At 44.1% G+C, this 26,224-nt stretch overlaps 1 protein-coding gene across 3 annotated transcripts in view; it reads left to right on the forward strand.

Moving 5' to 3' along the window:
* Nucleotides 1-96: 96 nt before the first annotated feature.
* The window catches only part of NR2C1 (nuclear receptor subfamily 2 group C member 1), a 61,825-nt gene continuing 35,697 nt past the window's right edge, over nt 97-26,224 (forward strand). For 2 of the 3 annotated variants that reach the window (XM_015414639.1, XM_015414641.1), the window contains exons 1-4: nt 17,339-17,405; nt 20,699-20,774; nt 22,225-22,332; nt 24,695-24,925. In XM_015414639.1, the coding sequence (XP_015270125.1) occupies nt 20,721-20,774; nt 22,225-22,332; nt 24,695-24,925 (393 nt within the window). In that variant the 5' untranslated portion in view covers nt 17,339-17,405; nt 20,699-20,720. Of the gene's footprint in view, nt 255-14,607; nt 14,665-17,308; nt 17,406-20,698; nt 20,775-22,224; nt 22,333-24,694; nt 24,926-26,224 lie in introns of those variants that run through there. The other variant, XM_015414640.1, reaches the window with a different exon arrangement.

The following is a 26,224-nucleotide window of genomic DNA, read 5'->3' on the forward strand; positions in this document are numbered from 1 at the left end:
CCCTTTACCCGTCTGCACGAAGGTGACATTCTCTCAGCCTCCTCTGTGATGGGCCCGCTTTGCGCAAGCGCAGCCGTGCTGGTAGCGGCGGTGGCGACTGCGGACGAAAGGGGAGGGGGGAGGCGAACGCCACGCGAGACGGGACAGCACCGAACGTAAGGGGCGGGGTCACGAACTCTGACCCCCCCCGGGCAGATCCGGAGCCGCCGCTGACAAATAACCCCCTCCCCTCCAAAAGCTGTTGCCCCTGTCAGGTAGGAGAACTGGAAGGAGGCGGCGATGGGGGGCGGTGGCCGAAGTACTTCTCGCCCCTTGCCTGGCTTCGTGTGAGGCCTTCCCGGGCTGCCGAAGCCTCGGTTGGCGTTGCCTTCGTATCCCACCTCTTTCGGGCGTATTCCGTGTTCTTGCGGAGGATGAGGGGCAACGTTCCCCATGTGGCGGCAGCCGCAGCTCCTACTGCCGCCGCCGCCCCCCTGACCTTTCACCCACAGGAAAGGCTTGTCTCTCCCCTCCCCGGATCCTGGCCGCGCCCCCGGGCCTGCTTCTCTTTGCAGGCCTCGCCCTCGTTGCAGTGCGGATGCGTGATGGCGGTGGAGTGGGGGCCGCGTCGCCCGGCCCTCAGGCCTCGTTCGCGTTGTCTAGGGGCGGGGGGGCTCGTAGCCTGGCTCTCGGCAGCCGCCGCAGCCATTTTGTGTGAGCGAGTGACAGCGGGCTCACTGGGCCGCGCTCTCGGCCCTGATCACCGCGGTAACGGCGCGGCCTGCCTCTCGCTTGAACACAGACGTCTCGCCGCGGATGGCGTAGTAAATCTGTGGCTGACTGGTCGCCTCGAGTGATTGACTATTCCAGTGTACGCGGTGGAAACAATCTCCCCAGCGTCTAATATTTCTCGTGTAGTTCTTCCTCATACTAACTTTCTTAGTGTAGGCATAATTCCTGGTGAAGGGGCATTCCATCATGCGAGTCGTCTACTCCAGAATCAACTTGTATTTTAATTTTTTACTTATGAGAATAGTAACCACCTGTGTTATCTCCTGTGACTTGGTGGGGTAAATTCTCCCCTGCCTCCCTTCTTCCTGTGCATTTATTTTTGTATGTTGTTGTTGATTGAAGTTCATGTTTGGACCTGCCTTCTGTGGTGTAAAAATGTGCTCTACAGTGTGCTGTCTGGCTACCTACCTTCTGTTTGACAGATCAGGGAAGGCTCCTGGTCCTGTATTGACTCTGTCTGTACCACAGCCGTGAGATGTGATATTCTGCAAGGTAGTGAAAGCAAAGGGTACACTTCTTATCTGTCCTCGAAAGAATCTGACATTTAATCTTGCCCAGTTTTTCTCCTGACTTGCACTTTGTGTATTTTTCAGGGTGTGCAGTTAATTAACTGACATCAAATTTTATCCACAACTTGCTATTAAATATGGTTCATGGGGCTGTGCTTCTCTCCCTCCCCCCTGCTTATTTTAATGAAACCAACCTTCAGGTATCCTTTTAAATGAGATTTTGCCAGTTTGCTCTGTATGTGAGCATTTTGGAAAGATTGCAGCTGGATGTTCTGATTAGGGTTTTGTTTTGTAATGGTAGTGCCTGCCATTTAAATGAGAAGGCATAGGATAGACATTCCCTTTTGCTGGTGAACTGATTTTCTTCTATGAGCAATGAGTGTATTATTTAACATTTGTATGGATTCCTTTTACATCAGTGTAGAGTGTAATTGTCTTTTGGATTGGTCAGTGGTGCTTACTCCCAGAAATGTGTTCTTAGGACTGCACTGTGAGTTTAACTAGCTTGAGGAACCAAGTTATCTAATATTGTGTTGTTGCTGTTGTTTAACAGCTACTGTTGTAGATTAAAGATAGAGATAATGAAATTTAGGGACAAAATGGCTTTTCTTCACTTGTGGAGATTTTTTTAATGCTGAAATTATCTATGGCAGGCATAAGGTTGCTACTTCTGACCAGTGGGAATTCTGTCAAATATATTGGTATGTGAATTATTAGACCAATCAATCTTTTGGACTGTGCTATGTAGCCCAGCTGAAATTGGCTTTCAAGGGTTTCAAGCAGGATTATTTATAAGCTAGAAATTGTTTTACTGAACTGTAGCCCTGTCCCAATGAGGGTAACACATTCAACATACTTGTTTCAGACTTGTTGGTACCAAGTTTCTTTGTAAGTTCAAAGTACCATTGCATCTGAACTATAAAATTAAAGATCTCCAGAATCATGTGCTCAGTCACCAAGACCATAACCTATGCATACATCACTACATATTTTCAGTGAAATCTCTAGTCTGTTGCATTGTAAATAGACTGAACATGGGGGGGGGGGCTGCTTATCCACATTCTGCTGCAGATGGGGGTGGGGTTTGCTTATCCTTATTCTGCTGTAGAATATGGTTTTGTTTCTCATCAGTGGTTTGCAATCTTGTCTTTGAGTTTCTTCTACAATTATCAGATATGTATATGTAAAAGGAAAAGATTCATTTGTGATTGTTAATAAAGGTGCTCTGTATTTCATTTTATTGTAATATGTATTGTATTTATTTACCTTATTTCTCACAGAGACTCAAGGAGGATTATGCAGAGTGAATTAGTACAGGCAACAAAATGGGACATTCAATAAACAATGCATTAAGGTTTTAGAAGTCTTGTATTTGGATTTTTATTTGTAACATTGCTGTGATTATATGTAGAATATAATCTCAAACTTTAGCCCAAGACACATTGATATGAGTTGGATCTGAAAGTCATACTGCTTTATTGATGCACTAGGAATAAGGCTTGTTGTGGAAATAAATACAACGAGCTCTAAAAAGAGGCTCTGGGAGAAAATGGCTGGTTTGGAGGTTGGAGTCTATGGCATTGTACCTGTCTGAGGTCCCACCCCTTCTCAAACTCCACCCTCTCCAGGCTCCATCCCTCAAATCTCCAGGAGTTTTCCAACCTGTAGTTGGCAACCCTATCTCCTTCCCAGCTAACCATCAACGTACGGTTATCTGCCCCTCTCACTTCAGTTTTCATCTCCCCCCTCCCTGCAGCCTCTACCTAGGAAAAGTACAGGCTTTCTCCACAGTGGGGACCAAAGCAGCTCACATCATTCTCCTCTCACCCTTTCGATCTGCACAACAACCCTGTGAGATAGGTTAGGTTGAAAGTCTGTGAGCAGTGTTCCCTCTAAGCTGAGTTAGTGTGAGCTAGCCCACCATTTTTTAGCCTCCGGCTCACACATTTTTGTCTTAGCTCAGGAAGGACGGCTCAAGAGCCAACTAATTTATGCAGTCGCCAAATCGCTCACTCACAACTCTAATGTCAGTAGCTCACAAAGGAGAATTTTTGCTCACAAGACTCCACAGCTTAGAGGGAACATTGTCTGTGAGTGGTTTGAAATCACCACAGGAAGAACTTGGGTCTGGCAGACCCTGCTCTGAAGGACTAACTGCTCCATCACACTGACTGTCATAGGGTGGCCACCTCAGCAGGGTATAATGACACAGAATCCACCATTTTCTCCAGGGGAACTGATCTCTGCCATCTGGAGAGCTGTTGTAATTCTGAGTGGTCTACAGCCCTCCCCTGGAGATTGGCAATAATGGTTCCCCAGGAGGAAAAGTACAGTCTTTCTCTGCAGTGGGGACCAAAGCAGGTTACATCAATCTTCTCTCCGTCTTTTGATCTACACAACAACTCTGTGAGGTAGGTTAGGCTGAAAGTCAGTGACTGGTCCGAAATCACCCACTCAGCTTCCACAGCAAGAATCTGGCTCTGGCAGACCCTGCTCTGAGGTGCTAACTGCTGTGCCACACTGGCTGTGGTATCGCCTGGTATCACAACTGAACTCCAGACAATAGATTGATCTCTCTCCTTGGAGAAAATAACTGCTTTGGAGTGTGGACTCTATGGCATTCTATTCAGCTGAGGCCTCTCCCCTCCCCAAACTCTGGCTTCCATAGACGCCACCACAAAATCTCCCGGAATCTCCCAACCTGGAGCTGGCAGTCCGTCAGGACTGGCTCCAATGAGTTCCCCACAAAGGCCAGAGTAGACCTGGGAAGGGGTCTCCTCCCTCCGCCTTCTTACTGACAGAACCAAGTTTGGTTGTCTAGCAACAGCCACTGAGGGGGAAGTTAACCCCACAGCAAGAGAAGGGAATGGTTTGAGGGCTGGTGGCTCACCTCACAAGCCAGCCAGCTGCAGAGGAGCCAAACAGGAGACGTGTCTTTGTCTGTGACTGGTCCAAAATCACCCACTCAGCTTCCATAGCAAGAACCTAAGTCTCCCCCTGGAGAAAGTAACTGCTTTGGAGGATAGACTCTGACATTCTATTCAGCTGAGGCCTCTCTCATCCCCAAACTCTGGCTTCCATAGACTCCACCACAAAATCTCGAGGAATTTCCCAACCTGGAGCTGGCAGCCCTAATCAGGACTGGTCCCAGTGAGTTCTCCACAAAGGCCAAAGTAGGCCTGGAAAGGGCCTCCTGCCTTTGCCTTTCTACTGACAGAACCATGGTTGGTTGCCTAGCAACAGCCATTGAGGGGAAAGTGAGCCACATAACAGTTCTGGCAGTTTATTCAGTTGGAGTGGCAGTGGGCAGAGGAGAGGAGCAGACCCAGCATGCAGCCAATAGCACGCGAGTACTCTTGAGTGGCAATTAATGGACCAATGGCTGGTGGAGCGTACAGCCAATGGCAGGGCTGAACAGTGCCAGTACACTGGGCTTTTATATTTATAGGATGATTATTATCTGTGCTTAGCTATTGTGTTAGGGTTTTTAAGTACTTTACAGAAACTGTCTCAAATAAAGTGGCATGTCCAACAGTGTCTATTGTGGTATTTTTGTTGATTTGGGTTTAGTTTAAAGCCGGCATCCCCAGTATGCTGCCCATGGGTGCCATTGCACCTGCTGACACCTTTCATGGTGCCTGCCAAGAAAGTGGGCAGGGCCAGTCGGGCTTTTGCCTAGCAAGGCTTCTGATTGGCCACAGGAGATTTGATTGGCTTTGTAGATTTTTAAAAATATTGCTTTGGCAGCAGTTGCCACCACAGCACAAGGATCTTTTATTGTGTGGTTGAAAGTAAACTGTGGTAACTATTTTGTGGCTGGCTTTGCCTTCTGCAGCAGCCATTGTATGACAGCCATACTGCACCAGAATTCCAAAGGTGCACAGAGGCTTAAAAAGGTTGGCGACCCATGGTTTAAAGTAGCAGTAACATAAGTTTCAGACGTATAAGTTTCAGACTAATGCTAAGAAGCCAGAGTTCTTAAAGCATAATCGAGTAACTGTAGCCTTTAATGCAGTTGAAGACATTGGAAATAGATACCAGGTTCTTCCTAGTGAGCCTGGAAGGCCTGCAACCCGCGCGGACTCTAATCTGGGAGAACCGGGTTTGATTCCCCACTCCTCCACTTGCACCTGGCTGGATGACCTTGGGCAAGCCATAGTTCTGATAAGAGCTGTTCTTGAAAAAGAGCAGTTTCTGTCAAGAGCTCTCTCAGCCCCACCTACCTCACAGGGTGTCTGTTGTGGGGAGGGGAAGGGAAAGGAGTTTGTAAGCCGCTCTGAGACATCTTTGGGTAGTGAAGGACAGGGTATAAATCCAATCTCTTCTCTTCTTCTCTTCTGTTGGTCTTTATCAGAGTGAGTTGGGTAGTTGTCTACCATTTTCAGTAGCAGGAGAGCCCACTCAGTCAATCAATTTCTTCATTGGTACCAGGTGGACTGGCTTATTTAAGAATAACTCTGCTCTTGTGGGTCTGAATTGCAAAACTCGAAGAGTAACAGCTGTAGAATATTCTGGGAAAAATACTTGTCACTTCACTAAGGAGTAAATAACTAAGGACACTCCTTAGAGGCTTGGGTAATGGGTTTCTTATGGTTCCTTGACTATTGTTTCTTACGGAAAGAAGCAGGTCATATAGGCTTATAAACTGACTGCTCCCTTCCTAAATATTTATCTGGCATAGTGCTTTGCTTACCTGTGTACTTCATTACTTCCATGTCTGATACAGGCCCTAATCAAACTTATCCATATCTGACAGGCACATTTTCCTTTCTCCCTCTGTTCTCACAAATAGAGAACGTGTACACCCTACTGTTTCATGGCTTTGCTTACCTCCAGATTGAACTTGTCTGGAGAACCAGGTTGCCAGTAAGGTTATTGTACATGCCTTAAAATAAAATTAGGGCTGCAAAGAAGAAGAAGAGAAGAGAAGAGATTGGATTTATACCCCGCCCTTCACTTGGAGACTCAGAGCGGCTTACATCTCCTTTCCCTTCCCCTCCCCACAACAGACACCCTGTGAGGTGGGTGGGGCTGAGAGAACTCTGACACAAACTGCTCTTTTTCAAGGACAGCTGTGCCAGAGCTTGTGACTGACCCAAGGTCACATCAGCAGGTGCAAGTGGAGGAGTGGGGAATCAAACCCGGTTCTCCCAGATTAGAGTCCACACACTTAACCACTACACCAAACTGGCTGGAGAAAAACTGTTCTTGTATGTAGGTGTAATGAGATATTGTTTATCTCTGTGCCATGAAAAGCTTCACCTGCCCATTTCCACATGTTAAGCCTGTATTAAAGGGACAAGGCATCTTTCTGCAACAATGTTGGCAACCCTACACTGAAGCTGATGTGAAAGGACTGTGTCCTGAACAGTATGTCACAAGTAGTTTTATAACAGGTCATACGTAAGTTGTTCTTCCAACTTCAGGCGTCCTTTACTACTTATGAGCTGCAGAAAGCCTACAAATAGCATTTGGAGGTTTAGATGATTTTTTACTGTGCTTTCCATATCAGGAGTAACAAGCAGTACAGAGTCCTGTTTAACTACTAGAAGGGGAGAGGTTAGGAGAATGAACAGCTATGGTAGTTCAAGAGATGCCAGCCCTCAAAAATACCTGACTTGAAATATCTGGAAGCTTAAGACAATGGGGACCATACGAGTGGAGGTAGCTGAAATAATTTACTTTCCCATCATCTTCCTGTGTCTGCAGTGACTTGCTCTACTGTTCATGTTGCATAGATGCAAAGTAATCTGAAAGTTCCTGTACTATTTTTAACAGTAAAACAAAACAAGGCTAGATTTGGCACGGGGGCCTTAAGGAGAAACCAACTGTCAGACATCTGTCCTGCTCTGAAATCACAGTTAAACAGGACAAACAGTGGACTGTGGCTCTTAATGTAAAGGGCCCAGGAAATAACTCCATAATCTAGACAGGCCCTTTTTTCCTAGCAAAGAAATGGTGTTAGTTTGAAACTACACATTGGCTTATAAGCTTAATGTTACAGAATGAAAAGGTACATGAAAAGAGATGGGGAAAAGTGTATAAGTGGATAGAAAAACAGTCAGAAAATTAACATCCCCAATTGGTACAAAAAAGTAAGAGGGGAAAGACTCTGATATGTATGCAAACAGATTAGATGAAATGTACGTGTATATATATATAAATAAAATAAAATTTACTGGGGGGGAAAAGAAACTACACATTGGCAGCAAAATTATTTATTCAACAATCATTCTATAGGAATGTATTCTGGCAAACAAAGTCACTCTTCTGATGAAATAAAAAACATGCAGTATAAATGTCATTGTAAAAATCACCAATCTTTGTGGAAGAAGAGTTTTACAAAGCTTCCTTGGGGACTGGATCATTTGAACATGGAGCACTCTGACCTAGAAGGCCAAAACCCAAATTGTGCTAGAGTGGAACTTCAGCATACTGCCTTGTTTATTGGACAGACTTTCACAGAGAGAGAGATACAGAACCTCAACCATTTAGGATTTTAGGTACTCTTAGAGCAGGATTTTAGCACAATTCTAAATTAGTCAATAGTGAAAGTGAAAACTGTTCCTTGTATGAATTTGTGGGAATCTCCTTTACATAATTTTAATTAGTCAGTGGGAAGGGCAACAAGATTGGAACTTAAACCTAAATCACTGGAAATCTTATTAAAACATTGCAATAAGCTCCTTCAGCATTGCCATTCAAACATAATTTTGACACAGTAAGGATTACAGAGTTGTTCTTTAAAACAAAGCGCTAAAATTTTGTGTCTAGTAGAATACTGGGATACACAGAAAGCACGTATGCTGGAAAACATAGAAGAACTTGGCATCTGGGAATGTCAGTTGAAATGTAAACACCTACTTTCCAGGTGGGAATATCATGATTGCACCTTGCAGGAAAACATGTTAGCCCTCTGAGTGACAAACATCTAGCATTGTTGGCCTGTGATTGGCATTGCATTTTGTGATGGTTTGTTTCTCTTGTGGCTGCCACAACTCTTGGGAAGGAGCACAGCAGCACTGCTTAAAAAGTAATTGTGACAGCATCAGTTGGGAGGTACTCAGGATATTGATTTGTAACATTGTCCATCCCCATCCTTGCCGTTTGCCACTGCTGAGAAGAGCTGAGCTGCAATCCAGTTTTATCTCTGCCTGGATGAAGGAAGTCAGCTCATGGGGCAACAAACATCTAGTACTGCTTGGTGGTTTGTTTCTTGGGTAGTTGTTTCCCTTGTAGCCATTGTGGGCAGTGTGCCTTGGCCATTGTTGCTGCCAAAAGTGTAGTCCCAAAGACGATGATCACATCTTTGGTGTGAGGTAAGGGTACTTTGCCCTCATTCTTCTTTTGTGGGAACCGGAGGCACAGTTCTTAATTTTTTTATTTTGTTGGTCTCCTCTGTTTTAATTTCTTTGGGAAATGTTTTGCTTAATAATTTTGCAAGTGATATTTTTCATTCTTAAATGCTCTAATTTTTGATGAATTGGATTATTGACTGTTAAGTAATACTATTTCAATGTTAAGTTCTTTCTCTGCAGACAGGTATAACTATCCTAAAGTAATGATGTTGCTTAAAATATTGAGCCATTAAAGTGTAAATTATTGTTTTATGGTCTTATGGTCTTACTATTTAACAGTAACAAGTGGGGTGCCTGTGAGTCTCACGAGAGTGGGGGATCCCATATCCCCCCCATTGCAGAGCCAGTGAAGCTCCAGACCCCACCAACAAAAACTGAGCCCATCAGCTTCCATTTCCTGCTGCCCCTGGGCTTGTAGCTGCTGCTGGTGGCAATTACTGCCGTGCTCAGGCTTGGAGTGGCTGCTGGAGTCCTCTTCTTCTGATCCTGGCCCCACAGTGGCTGCCAGTATCCTCTGCTGTGGCTAGGCCTGTGAGAATTGTGGGGGGGGGGAATCCCCTCCTTCCCATTTCCTTGCCAGGCTGGCGTGGCTCCTGGGCTGTACAGTCCCCACCACTGGGCTCAGCATGGCTCCTGGGCTATGCAGCCACTGCCAGCCACAGGCCCAGTGTGGTTCCCAGACTGTGCTGCTGGAGGTAGGTAAGTTTAATATTCTTCCACAGAGAACACTATTTTTCTTTTCAGGAAATTTTAACCCCCCTGTGTATTTTTTTTTTATTTTCAGATTTTTCTGAAAACCTAGGGGGTCCCCTGAGTTTGCAGAAACATATGTTCAGCTTCCATCTGGCCCCGATCTGCAGATTTAGTTGTCTGCAGATGGTGGCCATGGGTGGCTCATAGTATATAGATTTAAAATCAAGGACTGTTTAAAGGTGGAAGGAGTTTCCTCACCTTCTTTACTGAGGAGATTCCACAACAGGCATGCTGTACCTTTATTCCCGTATGTGTCTGTACAACAACAGTCTTTTGCTGTATACTCTAGCCTTCTGACAGGATCTCTTCCATGATGGCCTCCTCTCCTTGTCTGACTACCTGATGCCTAATCTCCTTAGTTTCAAGTACCAGGCTAAATTGGCCTTGGCATTCCCTCACCCTTCACTGTCCCATAGGTACTAGCTGATTTTATAGAACTTTTACTGTTTTCCATAGTTTGTAGTGCTTGATTTCTAATTTGTTTTGAAATGTTTCTTACTTTTGATTTTGGTGGCTGAGGGGCAGCATTTAAACCTTTAACAGCTATTTATTTAGCCCACACTACTTATGGAATTTGTCAGATTAAATCCTGCCTATAAGGATTCATCCCCTCCCATATTTCCTGCTCAGTGAACAGAAATCCCAAAGTGACATGAAACGTATTTATTTACACATTCTACAGTGTCTTTTTGGCAGGTGAAAATTGAATATCTGATATTCCTGGGTTATCTGGAACATGTACATGTGAGGGGACAAGCATTTTAACTAGCAGATACCGCCAGCCCTACACAGTTGGTTAAAACACTGCAAACTCGGTGAAAATTTAGAACTTGGTAGGAAGTATTGTATATAGAATAATGTTTGTCATGGCTTCATATGTCAGATATTTCTATCCCTATGTATGTGTAATACTTAAACACTTTACTTTCCCCCCTGTGTACAGCAAAATCCTGTACAAGGCTGAGTTCATGAAGCAGCTGTCTCCTGCCATGAGCATCTTCTCCTATGAGCCTCAGATTGCTGAAGTGGTATAATATTGTTATACCAATTCTAGAGTGGTATAGTGGTTAGACTCAGTCTTCACTCTGGGAGACCCACTCTGCCATGGAAGCTTGTTGTTTGACTGGTAGCTCTAACTATGTGTCAGTGTAATCTGCCTCATGGAGTTGTTGTAAGGATAAAATGGGGGAGAAGAGAAGCATGTAAGCTGCTTTGGGTCCCCATTGGAGGGAAAGGTGAGGTATAAATTTTGTTCCAAGCAGGAGAAATGTGATCTCAGGGTAGAGGACAGTGATTCCTTTGTTATAGACAGATGACTACTTGCTTGGGTTTAGGCTTACAGGGATACCAAGACTCTGCAGGGGTGGAAGATCTAGTAAAGATGATCTGCCCCTGGAGCCAGAAGGATCCAAATGCCTTTCTGATAGCCCTGTTGATATAGTTGGTGCTCCTGTTGATGTCCTGATTAACCTCTGGAATGAAGAAATGAACCGGGCAGTTGACATAATCGCTCCCAGGCACCTTCTCTCAGATGTTAGAGCCCAGGTAGCTCCTTGGTGTAGAGGGACTTGCAAGTGATGAAAAGAAAAAGGAGACAACTACAGTGACAGTGGAGGGAAACGTGGGCCGAATCTGATAAGACAAAGGCAAAGGTTCATTTAAAAGCATACTCTGTGGCAGTGATGGCAGCAAAGAAACAACACTTTCCCACCACTTAGGTCTGCACAGTGTAGGACAGTAGAGCAGAGGCAGTGTTCCCTCTAAGCTGAGTTAGTGTGAGCTTGCTCGTGGTTTTTTAGCCTCCGGCTCACACATTTTTGTCTCAGTTCAGGAAGGATGGCTCCAGAGCCAACTAATTTATGCAATAGCCAAGTCACTCGCTCACAACTTGAATGCCAGTATCTCACAAAGTAGAATTTTTGCCCACAAGACTCCACAGCTTAGAGGGAGCATTGATCAGAGGCCAGTTTTGATCTGGCTTGCAGGAGGAGGTGGACACTCAGTGGCCTGCTGTGACTGTTTTGCTCAGCACTTTACAGGTAAAATCTACATTGGACTCTATGTTAGCAGTAACAGGGTCGGATGGTGCCATGGTGCTGCCTTGTCCAATTTTTGGGATACGTTTTAGTTTATTCAGTCTGAGGATGTAGACAGGATCTTTGGAAAACTGAGAGCTAGCACCTGCTTGTTATGACCCTTGCCCTTCCTGGTTACTTAAATATTCGGGGAGAGCTTACTGGGTTCAAGAGGTAGTTAGTGCTTCTGTAAGAGACAGGCTAGTCACCCTAGCCCTTGAAACAGGCTGCAATGTGTCCACTTCTAAAGAAGCCTACCCTTGATCCAGGAGATCTCAGTTATCAGTCAGTTTCAAATGTTCCATTCTTGAACAAGGTGATTGAACAGGTGGTCGCTGGGCAACTCCAAGCTGTTCTGGATGAGGCAAACTGTTTAGACCCCTTTCAGTCTGGGTTTAGGCTGGGTTATGGGACTCAAACAGCCTTGGTTGCCTTGGTGGATGACTTGTACTGGTAGATGGACAGAGGGAATGCAACTGTGTTTTCTCCTGAATCTCTCCGTGCCTTTTGATACAATCAGTTGTGGTATCCTTCTGGACAGCCTATCTGGACTGGGATTGGGAGGCACCATTCAGTGGTGGTTCCAGTCCTACATGGAGGGTAGGTTTCAGGAGGTGATGCTGGGGAACCACCGTTCAGCTCCTTGGCCTGGGGCCTGTAGGGTTCTGCAAAGTTCCATCTTGTACCCTGTGCTCTTTAACATGTACATGGAACTGTTGGGTGAGGTAATTTTGAGATTTGGGCTGGGTTGTTGTCACTAGTATGCAGATGTCATTTAGATCTATCTTGCACTTCTAGCTGATTTCAGGCACAGTGTAGAAACCCTACGCCAGCAGCTGGAGGCAGTTTTCGAGTGGATGCAGGCTAATAAGCTGAAGCTTAATCCTGACAAGACAGAAGCAGTGATCCCTCTAAGCTATGGAGTCTTTTGAGCAAATATTCTACTTTGTGAGCTACTGGCATTAAAGTTGTGAGCAAGCGATTTGGCTACTGCATAAATTAGTTTGCTCTGGAGCCATCCTTCCTGAATAAATGCAAAAAGCTGTGAGCTGGAGGCTAAAAAACTGTGATCTAGCTCACAGTAACTCATTTTAGAGGGAACACTGGACAGAAGTCCTTCTGGTGTGTGGGAGGAGGAGGAGATTGGATTTATACCCCACCCTTCACTCGGAGTCTCAGAGCGGCTTACAAAGTCCTTCCCTTCCCCTCCCCACAAGAGACACCCTGCCAGGTAGGTGGGGCTGAGAGAGTTCTGACAGAAACTGCTCTTTTCAAGAACACTTCTGACAGAACTATGGCTTGTCCAAGGTCATCCGGCAGCTGTGAGTGGAGGAGTGGGGAATCAAACCCGGTTCTCCCAGATTAAAGTCCGTGCACTTAACCACTACACCAAACTGGCTACCCTGACTTTAAGATGTCACCTGTTTTGGATGGGGTTGCAGTCCCCTTGAAGGAACAGGACTTATTAGCCAACTGCAGCCTTTCCTGGACAGAAAAGATCTGGCCACTGTGGTGCATGCCCTGGTTACATCTAGATTAGATTACTGTGATGTGGTCTACATGGGACCGGCCTTGAAAAGTGTTCAGAAACTTCAATTGGTACAGAATGTTGCAACCAGGATGTTCACTGGAGTAGGTTGAAGAGACCATATTACTCCAGTCTTGGCCTGTCTGCACTGGATTCCAGTTTGTTTCTGGGCACAATTCAAGGTGTTGGTCTTGACCTCCAAAGCCCTCTGTGGTTTGGGAACAACATACCTGAAGGACCACCTAATCCAGGGGTGGCCAAACTTTCTTAACATAAGAGCCACATAGAATAAACATCAGATGTTTGAGAGCCGCAAGACATGAAGAAATATTACACACATGTTCTTATTGAAAAATATGCAGATTTACTTTTTATTAACATTAAATGACATCGCTAAAAATAAAACCAAAAGGGGTATAAACAGATTTTATGATATTTATTTGTCCAATGATATTTGTAGGCTTGGTGGGGGGGTGCTTTGAGAACACATTTAAAGTTGCCTTCTTTCTCTGCCACCCCCTTGCCTCAAACCTACCCATGGAGGGGAAGACTAGCTGGGGAAGGGAAGACCAATTGGAGAGGCATGCCTCTCCTTCGCTTCCCCAGCCGCTCTGCTGGGAGCCAGGCAATATGTGTGAAAGAACTGCATGTGGCTCCCAAGCCACAGTTTGGCCACCCCTGACCTAATCGCTTATGAATCCACCTGACCATTATGGTAATCTTTGGAGGCCCTGCTTTGGGTGCTCCCATCTTCTGAGATCAAGTGGGTCGCAATGGGGAAAGGACCTTCTCAGTCATGGCACCAAAGCCCTGGAACTTTGTCCCCTCCTGTTGCCATCTCCTGCCAATGAGTGAGAACTTTTTTCTTTTGTTTGGCATTCCCTCAGTGATCCCTCCTTCCTGACCAGTGTTTTTATGTTTGTATGGATTTTAAGTCTGTCTTTTAGTCCTTTTAGAAATTGTTTTAATGGTATATGTTTGGGTGGGCAATTGATTATAATGGTTTTATAACCATTATCTTATATGTTTTAAATTGTTAGCCACCTTGGCGGCCCTTGTAGGACTGAAAGGCAGGATATAGATGGTGGTGGAGGAAAAGAAAGAAGGAAGAGAAAGAAGAAGAATACAAATTTTATGGTTGGGCTATGAAAACCGTTGACACTGGGTACAACAAAGGCCAAAAGTTCAGTATATTAAGAAGAAATTTGTTTCACTCATGAACTGTATGGTCCTGTGTTAGAATACAGTGTGTCACATTGGACTTCCCATGTTGCTACTGAAGTATGCAGGCAGTAGCTGGATTATGTCTACACTAAACCAATACAAAATTTCCTGAATGTATGTATTTGCAAGATATCTTAGATGTATTTATTGCTTGTACAGATGTGTTCTTTTATTCATAAAATGTATCATATTTAAAAGAACAGTATAAATATTTATGAATTAATAATAATAATTTTTAGAGGCAGCCACTAAACATTAAATATTTTCTGTAAATCTTTATAATTGTTATTTTATTAATTCAGGAATGAAAAATTGGAAATGTATATTTTATTAAAAATTACAATCAAATATTTGAAATTAAAATTATCTGTCTTTATATTTTATCACAGGAGCATTCAGAAAATAATTATGCATTCAAGAAATGGAATGTAACACAGATAACTTGGGTAAGCAAAATGTTAACATAGATCTGATCTTAACTGGGTTAGGATTTGAGAGCCAGTTTGATGTAGTGGTTAAGTGTGCGGACTCTAATCTGGGAGAACCGGGTTTGATTCCCCACTCCTTCACTTGCACCTGCTGATGTGACCTTGGGTCAGTCACAAGCTCTGGCACAGCTGTCCTTGAGAAAGAGCAGTTTGTGTCAGAGTTCTCTCAGCCCCACCCACCTCACAGGGTGTCTGTTGTGGGGAGGGGAAGGGAAAGGAGTTTGTAAGCCGCTCTGAGACACCTTTGGGTAGTGAAGGGCGGGGTATAAATCCAATCTCTTCTCTTCTTCTAAAAAATGCAAAATTGCACCCTTAACCAACTCCTGAATGGCCATAGAACAGCTAGTGGTTCCACTTTACTTAAAATTAATAGCTTTGTGGATATTGGCATTTGGTACTCTGAATATATTCATATATCCATATATTCCATGCATTTTGGCTGCAGGGCACATTACTAGGGGTTTGCAAGCTGAGCACAAGTGACAACTTTCCCTTCCCACATGCCCAGCAAATGTTCACCTCTTTAACGTTTTCTTGTTTTATTTACTTATTTAATTTATACCCGCCCTCCCTGCCAAGGCGGGCTCAGGGTGGCTTACAGATATTTCATAAAAATACAATTAAAACCTCTCATAACATATAATCGTAAGCATAAAATGCCAATAATATCAGATACAACTAAAACGCTGGAATGTTATCAAGTAAACAGGAGCAAATACTGTGACTTAGGTGACCATATAATTCTCATAACTTCATGCCAGCTCAGTTCGATCACTTGTTATGCGGCGGGTACAGGTTGGAGATAGCAATGGTAAGGCCAGGACACAGGCTGGCGAAGGTGGTAAAGCTAGGGCACAGGGACACCCCTCAGTGTATGATGCAGCTCCTTAGTCAAATGCCTGGTGGAAGAGCTTTGTCTTGCAGGCCCTGCGGAACTGTAAGAGGTCCCACAGGGCCCTGATCTCTTCCAGGAGCTCATTCCACCAGAATGGAGCCACCACCGAGAAGGCCCTGACCCTGGTTGTTGCCAGCCTGGCATCTTTGGCATCCGTTTTGATTGAGTTTTCTCACTTCCTATCAGGCTTTGAAGAAACAGCATGAGACCTTTTTCTGCTTTTCCCCTTCTCATATATCTAGTGAGAAATGAACAAAAAGATTTATTTCCTCTCTATGACTGTAGAAGGAAAGAAGCAGCATTTATCACATTTCTTCTATCTTCTCTGAAACCCAGCACAAAGAGACAGACTAACCCAGTGACAGCCTAACCCTGAGTTGTGTTTGCAAGGGACTCCAAGGGAGGTTGAAGGTAATGAATGGCTTGGATCCAGCAGTCTATCAGTGGAAGTGCTGACAGACATAGATCTTCCCCACTTTCCCTCAGGTTGCAGGGCAGTGGGCTGCAATGAGGCAGGGGAAGAAGGCAAAATCACTTCCTTCTCCTTCTTCTAGCTGTGCAGCTCCGATGATGGAAGAGGAGGCATTTTGACCCCTTTTGTTACTGTAGCACACTGACCCACATGGCTGTTACTCCATGCGGGTATCAATTTTATTATGTAATCAATTTTACTGTGGTCAGAAGGGACTGCTGGGGATAAGGGAAAGTGGTAGAAATCCACAAGCAGATCTAACACAATGGTTGGCTAATAAGCTATATAAAAATGTGTGGACTCTTGGTCTTGACTCTGTTCCATGGTCTTGAGAGTTTTGTGGAGGATTTCTGTGAGTGTTCAGTTCACCTCATTTGCTGTGGAGATACTGTGGCTTCTGTACCTCCACAGATTTCTCACTTGTAGAGACATGCACTAGATTCCAAAACATATTATTCTTTTTAGGTGTCCCTGGCTAACAGTGTTGCTTACTGTCTAAGAAAGAATGACACTAAAACCAAAATGCTAAAAATACTTCACAGAAATAAATTGAGTTGCAGTAAAGTAGGACAGTTCCAATGCTAGCATTGCCTATTAAAATCTGGGTACCTAGCAGGGGTCGTTTCGTAGAAAAAGAGCTAGGGAAACTCATTAGCATAACTCATTAGCATATGCCACACCCCCTGATATCACCGGAAGTGTGTCATAAGGTCACACCCCCTGACATCACCAGAAGAGTGTCATAAGGCCATACACCCCGCCCCCAACGGTCCTGGCCGCCGCTGCCGGCCTTGCAGCTCCACTGCCGAGCCCCATGAGGGGCCTGGCGGTGGACCTGCAAGGCCGGTGGGAGTGCAAGGAAGCCCCGCGAAGGCCCTCCCTGGCCCCAAACAGGCAGGGGTGGGGAGAGGCAGGGAGGAAGCAACTTACCCTCCCTCTTCTCCTGCCTCCTCCTGGCTGAATGAGAGCCGGAAGCGGGGAAGCAGGGGGCGGGGCTTCGTCATGTGCCCCGCCCCCCATACCTCACCCGGGGGAACTGCGATCCCCCACGATCCCCCCCCAAAATGACCTCTGGTACCTAGTATGTATTACCAATATACAATATTGTATATTGGTTTGGTGAGAGCTGGGTAGTCAAAAATACCTTGGTGTTTAGCTCAAGCTTCTGTCCTTTGTTGTATCTGTCCAGAGTTATGCTGTTTCCTTTCCCCCTGATGCCTGTGGTTCTTTTTCAGCACAACTGACTTGTGTAGCGCAGAGACAGAGTGATTTACAAGGTAATAAAGACCTTCCAGGTTGCAGCATCATTGCTAAATTTGTCTGCAATGAACAGTAAGTTCTGTGTGAATATTTTATGGTACATTTAGAGAGGATAATCAACTCCTAGTTACTTTTCATTTATTTACTTGATTTATAGTCCGTCTTTCTCACTGGGACTCAACATGGATTACAAAACGTTACAATACAATAGGAACAGTATAAGACATAATAAACTTTATAATGAGAATGGATTACATAATCTAAGTTAAGAAATGCAAAAACTGGATTACAGAAAGTAGGAAACATGGCACTAAAGTAAGACATGCACGCAATAAACGGTGTTATAAATCATCTCCCCCCCAGCCCTGATGCACATGAGAGCAAAACGCTGCCCACCCGACGATAGAATGATACAAGTGTTGGAGTCTTCCTGAACTCCTCACGCAGTCCATTCCACAAAATGGGAACCAAAATAAAGAATCCTTGGGTAGCAGCAGCTGTTGCTGTTAACCCAGTTTCAAGGTGACACCTTCAGCAGTCTTCACATGAACACAGCTGCCACACTGGAGCATAGCTTGAGACAGTCTTTTTGGTATGTGGGTCCTAAGCCATGAAGGTCTTTGTAAATGATAGTACCTTGAATTGAACTTGGAAACTAATTGATAACCAGTGAAATGACTGCAGAACAGGTGCAATATGCATACTCTGCCTAGTTCTCAATAAGTGAGCTGTGGCATTTGTACCAGCTGGAGTTTCCAAGTTGTCTTTGAAGCTAGACCCATGTAGTGTCCATTACAGTAGTCTAGCCTTGAGGTTATTGTCACATGGATTCACATGCCCAGATCAGCCTGGTCAAGGAATAGAGTCATCTTCTGGGCTAAATGAAGATGGTTGGAGAAATTGTTTCCTGCTGAATTAACTAGTTTCTCCAGCGAGACTACTGGATCCAGTATATCCCTTAGATTCTTAACTGAGACTGCATAGGTCAGCTGAACCCCATGAAACATGGGAAGCATGATACTTTCCAAGACCTTAGCCTTCTGAACCAGCATCACCTCTGTTGTGTTAGGATTCAGAATTAGCTTGTTCACCTTTAGCCCAGGCCTTAACAAATTTTCTGCAGCTTTAGGAACCACCCCCAAAATTTAGGAGTCAGGCTTATTTTTCAGCCTTCAGGTTTATATTTTAATGACCATACTTTTTCATTATTGCTGTCACAAAACTTAATCCTAAACTGTTCAGTTTCCTGTCATTTTTAAAGCTATAAGAAAAATATTGCAGTGTATAAATAAATATGGGGTGATCCTAGTTGTCATCACAACAAAAAGCTATCCCTCACCTAAATAAGCTTTGTACTTAGAATCACCAAGAGGCGCTTACAACAAGGGACTGATGAAAATGCTAGGCACCGCAATTAAATTCCTGGACACCATGATTCCCTAGCACCTGGGATTTGTTGAGCCCTTGTTTAACCATTGAGCCACAGCAACCAGGTGCTGTCTCATTTCCTCTACAGTAGTGCTGGGTGGTTTGGATAGAAAAATACAGAGCTGGGTGTCATCACCTTATTGATAACACCCAACTCCAAATCCATGAATGATTTCTTTCTCCTTTGAATAGAGATTAAATAGCATGGAGAATAGGACTGGACCTTGGGGGACCCCACAGGACAAGTCTCACACTGATAATGAAGGGAAATGGGGGAAAAGGAATATATTAAATTTTAGGATATGTTCAAACCTTCATTGTCCAGTCAATTCAATATCCTTACTTAAATAAGTCACAGAGAAAATTAAAAGTATAAGATATTTTATATGAGCATATGAAATTAGATTTAATGTAGCAGAAATAGGTTGAGGATGTAATATGTATCTGTTTTAGTATTGTGACTGATGAACAAAAATGGCTAGATTTCAATTTTCAGCAGAATGAAAAAATAGTTACATACTTTTGATTGTATGAAATGCTAATGTTGAGGTTAATTAACAGGTAATAAATATTTCTGTCATGATTTTTAAATATTCTTGTCTGTTAAAGCATGAATTGATTATCCTTTTCAGAAAGCAGTGGAGGATTATATCTGCTGAAATGGATATTAAATAAAAATTATACAATGGTTGTTATCTTGAGGCTTTGCTATGGAAATAATTGCAGTCAGAAGAAAATTTGCTGGCTAGTTTGGAAAAGTCTGTAGAAAGGGTGCTGATTGTGAAGTATAAAGGTTATCCACAGGAAAATTTATGAGCATTTGTTTCACTTATAACCGATAAGTAAATGTTGCTTATAAACTTGTAATATTTATCAGATAAATCTTGGGAAATTTGTCAGTGTTTGTATAATGGAGGTCATTTTAAACCTGATCTGTTCAAAAGAAAGGTTAAAGTCTGCAGTTTCTCTGCAGCCATCAGTCAAAGCATATACAAACAGCATTCACATTGGAGCGTTTGCCTTCCTGTAATATTGCCCCACAGTAGCAATGAATGAGTGGTGAATAAGCAGGCAGGATCTTATACATGAGATTCTTTTCTGTGACACTAAGAAATATTGCTCTGTAGTCTTATATGGAGTCTTGTACTCTGTGTCCCAGGAAATCATGGCATACAACTAGTTTTACCTTGTGTGTGGGTGTGGGTGGATGGAATGATAAAGAGATGGAAGACTATCTCCAGGGGCTGATGGCAAATCATATGTGCCACTGCTGCCCCACATACACATCTGGGGTTGGCAACCAGTGTGTCGTAAGATAGCACCTAGGAGCTGCTACCTTCTGATTAATACACATTGAAAGGGGTTGAGTGTATCTTGTGATCACCTCAAAGAAAATACCCATCCCCCTGCCACTATATAAAAAACTATACAGTGGTTGAGTTTCCTACTTTTTGCCTGTAGCAAATTAGGAAATAAACAAAAATATTTTGGATGAATAGCTGGAGAAAGAAGAGGAGTTCCATTTTGTCAGTGGAAGCTTTAACTATGCCAGAGAGTACACGTTGTTAGGAAGTTATGAATTACGGTATCTAAAAGTGTGATTCCACAATAAGGACATCATATTTATTTTGTTCTTTGTGTATCTGGCTGTCGTGACACTGCTAGGTCTGTTGATACTGTGGAAGCATTTTCTATAATAAAAAGGTTTCTATTTATCCTAAAAAAGTTTACAGTTATGTGCTCACCACTAGCCATGATGAGCTACCTTGGTTGTAACGTGATGCGGCTACTTGTGAATGGGCTTACTGCACAGTTTTTAAAGCTTGTGTTTGAGTTCTATTACTGCATCATCAGAGAAACTAGTATCATTATTTTTTACTTTGGTTTTCTTTTTATAGACACTACAGAATTTACAAATATCTATCTCCTTTTAACAGGAAATATTAGTGACTGAAGATTATGGCAACTATTGAGGAACTGGCTCATCAGATTATTGAGCAGCAAATGGGAGAGGTAGTTATATATCACTTATTATTATTTATTTATACGGTGTCCTCAAAATAACATTTGAAAGTGCAATATAAAAATCTCTCTAGTAATTCTTTATCTGTAGTTTTGAATACACAATCTGTTCTTGACATACTTAGTTCATCATCATGCAAATCTAAGGTTTTCTACAAGGATACCCAAGAATTCAAATGATAAATATAGAATTTGGTAGAAAGTAATAGTAACCACTTAAACATTACATGTTCTTTTCAGTATTGGGAAGTAGGGACAATAAGAGTTGTTCCTTGCAAATTTTGAATTTAATATGCAAGTTGTGTTCTGAAGGACTGGGAAGCTCTAGTATGTGATATTTTATTTTATGGTGCTCAGGTATGGAAAAAATAACAGCTGTCCTTCAGGCAAAGTCAAATTTAGTTCCTTCCAAGGATTGTTCTTAGAAAGAAGTAACTCCAGTGTCTGGATACTGTGCACACAATATACAGTTGATTCTTTAAAGTCGTTGTGTTTTGTCTACTTGCAAGCAATAACTTGTATTTTTTAGGTATTCAGGCACTGGAATCACTTGTGGGTAAGGGTGAGTTACTGGAAAGTGTTAGGTCAGTCATTCTTAATGCTTATTTGTTTAAGGTTGACCAGTATCATTGCAATGAACCTGTGCTAGGCAGGGCTGGCTCTTTCATAAGGCGGGGTTAGGCCATTGCCTAGGGCGACACCTAAGAAGGGGCGCCATGCTGGCCTGCCGCCCTGCTCTGGCACTCCTCCCTTGCCAAAAGCCCTTTGCTGCAGCACTCCCACAATTTTCTTCTATCCAGCAGCTTATCCCGGCCAGGAGAATGGTGGGTAGGAGGGAACAAGGCTGGAGGGGCAGCCTGAGAGTCCCCTGCGATCAGCTAGCTCTTGTAAGGCTTTGGGGAAGCTGATTGGGCTCATGTAGTCTGCTGCAGTGGCCTGACAAAGACTAATAATAAGGATATTTGGACTTATTCCCTGCCCTTCACTTGGAGTCTCAGAGCAGTTTACAATCTCCTTCCCTTCCTCTCCCCACAAACAGACACCCTGAGAGAACTGCTCTGACAGAGCTGTGACTGGCCCAAGGCCACCCAGCTGGATGCAAATGGAGGTGTGGGGAATCAACCCCAGTTCTCAGATTAGAGTCCACCACTATTAACCACTGCACTAACCACTGCACCAAACTGGCTTAGAAGGACAGGGTTTAGAAGCACACAACAGTGAGGAGGTGGCGTAGATAATCAGAGATTGTATTACTTGTTCTCACAATTAAAAAAAAAAGAATGAAAGTAGCAATTTCAAATGTTGTGTTTTTCATTCTTCCTAAAATTCATTTATGTTTGAAAATTGGTGGGCACACGGGGGTGGGGGCGGCAGAAGGTAGCCTCGCCTAGTGTGCAAAAAAACAGTCTGTGGGCTTTTTTAAAACTTTTTTTCCTTCTAGATAGCACATTCCCAAGGATCTGTCACACAAACACTAATGGATGGGTCAGCACAAAGAATTCAGATTGTTCCTGCAGATACAGGTCTTACCTTACCCCAGCGCATACAGGTACATTGGATTCAAAGTATTTTGACAATTTAACTAATTTGCAGGAAAGGACATCATGGTACCCATAGAGTATGAGATGATTTTTAGTCTATTCAACAGCAAATGAAGTAGTTCTTTCTGAGGAACTCCTTTGGATAACTCTTCCACTGCCTAAGGGCAGTGACCTGACAGCTTGGCTATAGTGCAAATTTCATTTTCCCATGCCTTCAATGGATTAATGTAAAAACCATGAGTTTAATAATTCAATTTGAATGACATCAAGCACATTGAATACTGTGAAACTATATGTTATTTTTATTTATTTATTTATTTATTTATTCAATTTATATCCCGCCTTGCCTACATAGGCAGGCTCAAGGGAGCATGTTGTTGTTGTTCAGTCGCACAGTCGAGTCCGACTCTTCGCGACCCCATGGACCAGATCCCACCAGGCCCTCCTGTCTTCCACTGTCCTCTGAAGTTTGCTCAATTTCATGTTCGTTGCATCGATGACACTGTCTAACCATCTAAGTAATCACAATCATTCCAGAATCTCAAAAACCCAAAGAGGGCGACCACAACCCTAACACAACCCCAGCATTCCCAGTAGGCATCGATAATAGATGTTAACAATAGTTCTACCCGGCCTCCTAAGCCCTAACCCCCCCCAAGATGGTATATAGCCGGGGGGGCAGTGGCGGCCCCTAACCAAAGGCCTGGCGGAAGAGCTCCGTCTTGCAGGCCCTGCGGAACTGCACCAGGTCCCGCAGGGCCCGGATCTCCTCCGGGAGCTCGTTCCACCAGGTGGGGGCCGCCACTGAGAAGGCCCTAGCCCTTGTGACGGCCAGTCTAGCATCCTTGGGGCCCGGAACAGTTAGAAAATTCTGGGCCCCAGACCGTAGCGCTCTTGGGGGAACATTAAACATTATTTATCATGAAACTGTATACACCACTCAAACTTTTATGCTATAGTTCAATTTATGAAACATTTCTTTTGAGGTCTGACCTTGCTACCAAGAAAAGAGAGAGCTCAGCATCCTGGAACCAGCGCAGTTGTTTCTTTGCCTTCATTTATTCTTGGATGTCAACATCAATTAGCAGCAGCTCTAGCTCTAAGTAATGCCTTGTTAGTACTGTATTGAACTAATAGTTTTTCCCACTTCCTTCTGTGCTCCCATTCCAAGCATGTCAGCAAGGCTGTTTCATGAAGTTGTACCCACCGATGTTATATATGAGCTTGCCAGGTCCTAGACCGTGGGAGTCAAAGTTTGTTTGTATATATACAGTCTTGCCCCTCAGATTCTGGTTTGTAACCTTGACAATTAATTCCATTTCCTGGAGACCCTTAGAAAGAAGCTAAAACCCAGAAACTTCAGGTAAACTTTGAGAGCTGGCAAATCTAACTGTGGATTATTTTGTGAATATTCAGCAAAATCTTGAAGGAGATAAAACCTTGCTAAATTATTCACAATAATTCCTTGCAGGTCTGTTTCTTGCCACAGCTGGAGAAATTCCACCCATATACTTGAAGTTTTTGTAAACACATTTATGGCCCCGGCCACACAGCCAGGAAAATGCGGGGGGGGGGAGCATGGCTGTTTGCCCCAGGGCAAAATACCGCGTTGCTGTGGGATCAGACGTCCCGGCGAGGTCCCGTGGTTAGGGTGGAGGTGCCGATCACACGAGTATTCGCACCTCCACCGAGAGCATCCGGCTGATGGGAAGGGGACGGAACGAGCCGCCTCCTCTGGGAGGGCCGTGCACAGCCCACTCCGGGCAGGGTCCGTGGGCCGCTCACAAGGAGGGGGGAGTAACCCGCCAGATCCTCCCTCCCCACCAGCAGCCCGCCCTCCCTCCCCGGGACACATGGCCTGCTCTCCGCCTGGCCGCTGCTGCTCACCCCCATCGCAGCCCCCCGTGGCCCTCCCTCGACCCCAACGCCGCCGTGCGCTGTTGGGCGCTTCTGGAGGCATGGGGGGAACAACCCGGCGGGCGCCAGATGCCACAGGAGTCCGGCAGGGACGCGATCAGGCGCCCGCTCTTGCCGCTCTTGCCGCACGGTTCCTGGAAACTAGTACCTTCGAGGTACTAGTTTTTTACTGCGCGTCTTCGGAGGGTAGTCACGGGTCAGCCACGGGAGCTCTACGCTCCCCAGATGTTGTGGTGAGATCGCGCCCGGAAAGTCCGCCTATCTTCCGTCTATGCAGCGTGGCTAATGCTCCATGTAACTGCAGCCTATGTATGTTTTAGAAGAGCACTCTACAAATAAAATATCAGATTGCTTTTTAAAAGGTGAAATGTGTTGGATAGCAAATTTCTTTTGCAATAGCTGACTGTTTTTCACCCTTAACTTGTAATAACTTGAGATAAAATATGTTACCAGATTGTCACAGATCAGCAGACTGGGCAGAAGATTCAGATTGTTACAGCACTTGATCAGACTGCAACAGGCAAACAGTTCATTTTAACAAATCATGATGGTTCTACACCAAGCAAAGTGATCCTTGCCAGGCAAGATGCCACTCCAGGAAAAGTTTTCCTAGCAACTCCAGATGCTGCAGGAGTCAACCAGCTTTTTTTTACATCTCAAGATATATCTGCACAACACATTCAGGTACAGTGACTTCTATTATTAGGACTTTTAAACATGACTTTTTAGTCATGCTAGTACTGATCCATGAGCAGTAGTAAGAGGTCTGTGTGCTCTGGCCTGATAACCATGTTATGATGGTGAAGGGAGATAACCTGTTTCCAGTTTTTAAACCAAAATATTGAAGAACATGCGTGCTTCATAACTTGAGGGAGGAAGGATGCATTCTTCAGAGAACAATGTTATAAAACTAAGTTTCACAAAATGAGGGGGTTCTCTTATTTATTCCACCCTTCCTCCAGGAAGTTCATAGCAGTGTACATGATTTACCTGCTTTGCTCCAGTTTCAGCCACGCAGCAATTATGTAGTAAAAACCCTAAGTACAGGTGACTGTGTTACCAAAGGTCTCTTCCCTAGTCATCGTACTATGTCTTAGTCTTCAGTATTGCATCTTAGGGATTCCACCTTTGTTGGTGAACTGCATGACCCTCATATAATTAGGTTCTTGTATCCTTACAAAGAAATACGAAATCAGAAAAAAACACATCAGGACAAAATTGTTTTGGAAAGCAACATAAATATTTTAGATCCTAAATTTTCTGCCTGGAACACTGCATTTTTTACATAGGAAATAGACATTTCTGGTAAATAGAACTTTGTAGTAATAGACATTCAGTTCAACATGTCAATGAGCTATGGTGACAATAAATATGGGAAGCCAGAGCAATGCTAGAGATGTCACAGTAACTGAAACTCAGTTTTATTTTAAAAAATTTCCCTCCGTTCATCTATTTCCAGGTTAGTTTGACATTTCCTCATTTTTTATTGCCAAATGTATAATCAAACTTTTTTGGGAGAGGGTGGGGCTGCAGCGTATTGACACGGTCGGCACTGGGAATCGCTCCTGGGCACCTTTTGGGGGGAGTTTTCGGGGGATCCCAAACTTCACCGGACCTCCTGGAGAGAGGTCTGGTGCAAGGGACTTGATTCGGGCCCCCCGTGAGTGGCAGCGAGCAGGTGGAAGCCCTGGATCGTCCCAGAAGCAAGGAACTAAGCAGCACAGTTATGGCAGCCATAACTGCACCAGATGTGAGCGCCCCATAAGAAGAGAGTTATTTGAGCCTCGTCCATAACACCAATGAAGATATACACTGTAAGTACCTGTAAAAGCAACATGGAAGAAACCGACAATCTTTTGCTTAAGCCCTTAAAAGGACAAGGAATGGAAGGGTGGAATTTCCCTCCTCCTTCCTCCTCAGAGTGGCTGGGATGATTACGAAAAGAAAGCTGAGCTAAACACTTCTTGGGACAAAGAGGGACTG

The sequence above is a fragment of the Gekko japonicus genome, unplaced genomic scaffold (genome assembly GCF_001447785.1).
Source record: "Gekko japonicus isolate JY-2015 unplaced genomic scaffold, Gekko_japonicus_V1.1 scaffold969, whole genome shotgun sequence".
NCBI lineage: Eukaryota > Metazoa > Chordata > Lepidosauria > Squamata > Gekkonidae > Gekko > Gekko japonicus.